Source organism: Coenobita brevimanus, chromosome 70, assembly GCF_032717465.1.
Source record: "Coenobita brevimanus isolate Jiangsu-jjx chromosome 70, ASM3271746v2, whole genome shotgun sequence".
NCBI classification, from domain to species: Eukaryota; Metazoa; Arthropoda; class Malacostraca; order Decapoda; family Coenobitidae; genus Coenobita; species Coenobita brevimanus.
Genome location: NC_137023.1, coordinates 57,597,611 through 57,600,110, shown reverse-complemented (window position 1 = coordinate 57,600,110; position 2,500 = coordinate 57,597,611). Strand labels below are relative to the sequence as shown.

Sequence of the window (2,500 nt, the reverse complement as noted above, 5' to 3'; positions counted from 1 at the left end):
TTCTACCAATGTTGCGCCAAAATGACTGATTAATCATTCCTTTTCAGCTCTGGGCCTCCTACCTAAGTGAGCGAAATTCAAACCCATCTGATTACTGTTGTTCTAGAATGATCTCAATGCATTTTAGACATGGCAGCAAGATTACATCAAAGAACATTTAACCACGGCACATTTATCAGAGTGTATCCTGCCAGTTTCATTTTCTTTCTCACGCCTCACATAGAAAACAAAAATTCAAGCACAAACCACACTATATAAGCACGAAACAACACTCAGGATAATTATGGCAACGAAGTTAGCATTATACGTAACTATAATCACTAAAAAGACACAGATAAATTAATACTGACCTTTTTACTACGATGACGGTTTTGCCTCATTAATTTTGCTACCTTCAATTATTTTAGCTTGCAAACTTTACGAACTGAGGGGATTACAAATTCACCTTCACTAACCCCTCGGCCACTAGACGGCCCTTCTAAGCTGAATAAAATAATCTACAGGTACAGTTGCAAGAATTAATTATAAAAAAGTCGAACTTAATGGGTTAATTAGCCATATTCTCGTTGGAACATTTTTTTTAGCACGTCTCTGCGATATACTTGACACAATACACGTAATCAGTTTTCGCTGTTAAAATACTGATACCTTTTTTTATATCAACACAATTTGCACCAGTAACGTACAAGATGATATTTAAAGAGGATTGGCATATTATATTACTTCAGAACTACGAAATGTCAATCAAAATACGGCCCCAAAACAAGAGGAAACAATAGTAATATTCATGTACTCACCTTATCGAACAACTGGCGCCATTTCTGAAAGGTAAATAACAGGAAAAAATTAGAGATAACTGGAGTAAAAAAGAAAATAAAAAAGAAAAGATGACACGAGAAAACTGCAATGCTTCTACGTCTAGCATGCATCTTATCACAAACCGTGCTGTGAAAACACTCAAAATACTTATAATAACTGATTTTCAAAGTAATTTTTTATGAGAGCATTTTGACTGCGTATCGTTCATTCATTCATTCATTCATTGCCAGACGCCATGTATCCCAAACGGGGTGGCCAAGGGCTTAGAGTTAATTGTTTTACAGGGAGGGGCACTAATCCTCCACCAACCCCACTTGAGACGTATCGTAATATGTTAAAATACACAGATGTGGTGGAGTAATTGGGTATAAAAAGGTATTGGAGCTGCAGCAGTACGTATGAAGTGTTAGGGTGTAGAGGTGTGTGTAGGTATGAAGGAATGTGTAGGTGCAGAGGACTGTGAATGTGTGGAAGCTATAGGTGTGTCAGTGTACAGGTGTGGAGGCTGCTGGTGTGAGTGTGTAACTGTGTGTAGGTGTGAAAGCTGTTACAGTATAAAGGATGTGTCTGCAAGTCTGGAGGTGTTGAATGAATCTGTACGCATGACTGTAAATGTGTACGTATGTAGATGTGGAGGCTGTACATGTGCAAGTAGTAGATGTGTACGTCGACTGATGTGTAAATGTGCATGTATGAACAAGAGAACCACTTACGTCCGTCAGCAGTTCCCTTCTTTGCTCGGCCTCATCGCTGTCTGAATCACTCTCCGTCTCCATGCCGTCGATTGGCTCAAGGTCGTCCTCCAGATCGCTCAGTGTGGCCAGCATGCGGTCCATCGAGGTAAGGATCTCGTCATCAGTGGGCGGGGGGACGGAGGGGGGCGCAGGGGGAGCGGTGGGTGGACTCCCTCTTAACGTCAGGAATCGCCGGTACTCGTCACTACTGATGGTGATGTCCCCGTTTCTCTCATCACTTTTATCCCCGTTGCCGTTCCCGTTGCTTCCGTTGTTGTTGTCGTCCTCGGAGAGCTTGATGAGCCGGGACTTGCGGGGTCGTGGGCTGCGCGGTCGAGGTGAACTCAGGTCATCGCGCAGGTCGTCCCGTAGAGAGCGGTGGTCGTCCGAAAATGAGGTGGACACAGCGCTCTCGTCCCCGTCAGAGAGCCCCTCCATATAGGCCGTAGGGGCGCGTGGGGGAGGTGATAAGGTAGGCTGAGGGGAGACTGTAGGTGCTGGGGATATCGTGGGCGTCTCCGAGGGCGTGGCTGAGGCTGTGGGCGTGGTGGGGGTGGGTGTGGGTGCTCCGTTGATGGGTCGTGACTGCTGCCCATCGCCCCCATTCCCGCCATCACCCGCAACGTGGGCAAGGTCGGCGATCACAACTTCCCCGCCCCAAGACACACGCACCATTTTCTTTGCTTTATTATTTTTCTCTCCGGCTCAGTGACTGCTGACCCTGGCCCTCCTAGATACTCAGTCAACATTCAAAGGCTACATTTTACAAGTCAATTAAGTAAGGTCCTCATATTATCTAATTCACCATGGCTTCAACATAACTGTTTCCTTTTCCTAGTTTTATACTGTCGCTGTTTGATCCACAGCTATTCTATTTTCTTTTTACTTAACTCAGTACGCCTCTCAATTGCCTTTCATTTTTTAACTCAGCCAAATTTTGTATAACT

At 44.6% G+C, this 2,500-nt stretch overlaps 1 protein-coding gene across 1 annotated transcript in view; it reads right to left on the bottom strand.

Annotated features, from left to right (window-relative positions):
* LOC145406460 (rhomboid-related protein 3-like) overlaps positions 1-2,228 on the bottom strand; it is a 234,790-nt gene extending 232,562 nt beyond the window's left edge. Inside the window, exons 1-2 of the mRNA XM_080277615.1 lie at positions 1,533-2,228; positions 798-821 (exon numbers count right to left, since the gene is read on the bottom strand). Of these exons, the coding sequence (XP_080133741.1) occupies positions 798-821; positions 1,533-2,228 (720 nt within the window). The remainder of the gene's footprint in view (positions 1-797; positions 822-1,532) is intronic.
* Between the last annotated feature and the right edge of the window lie 272 nt (positions 2,229-2,500).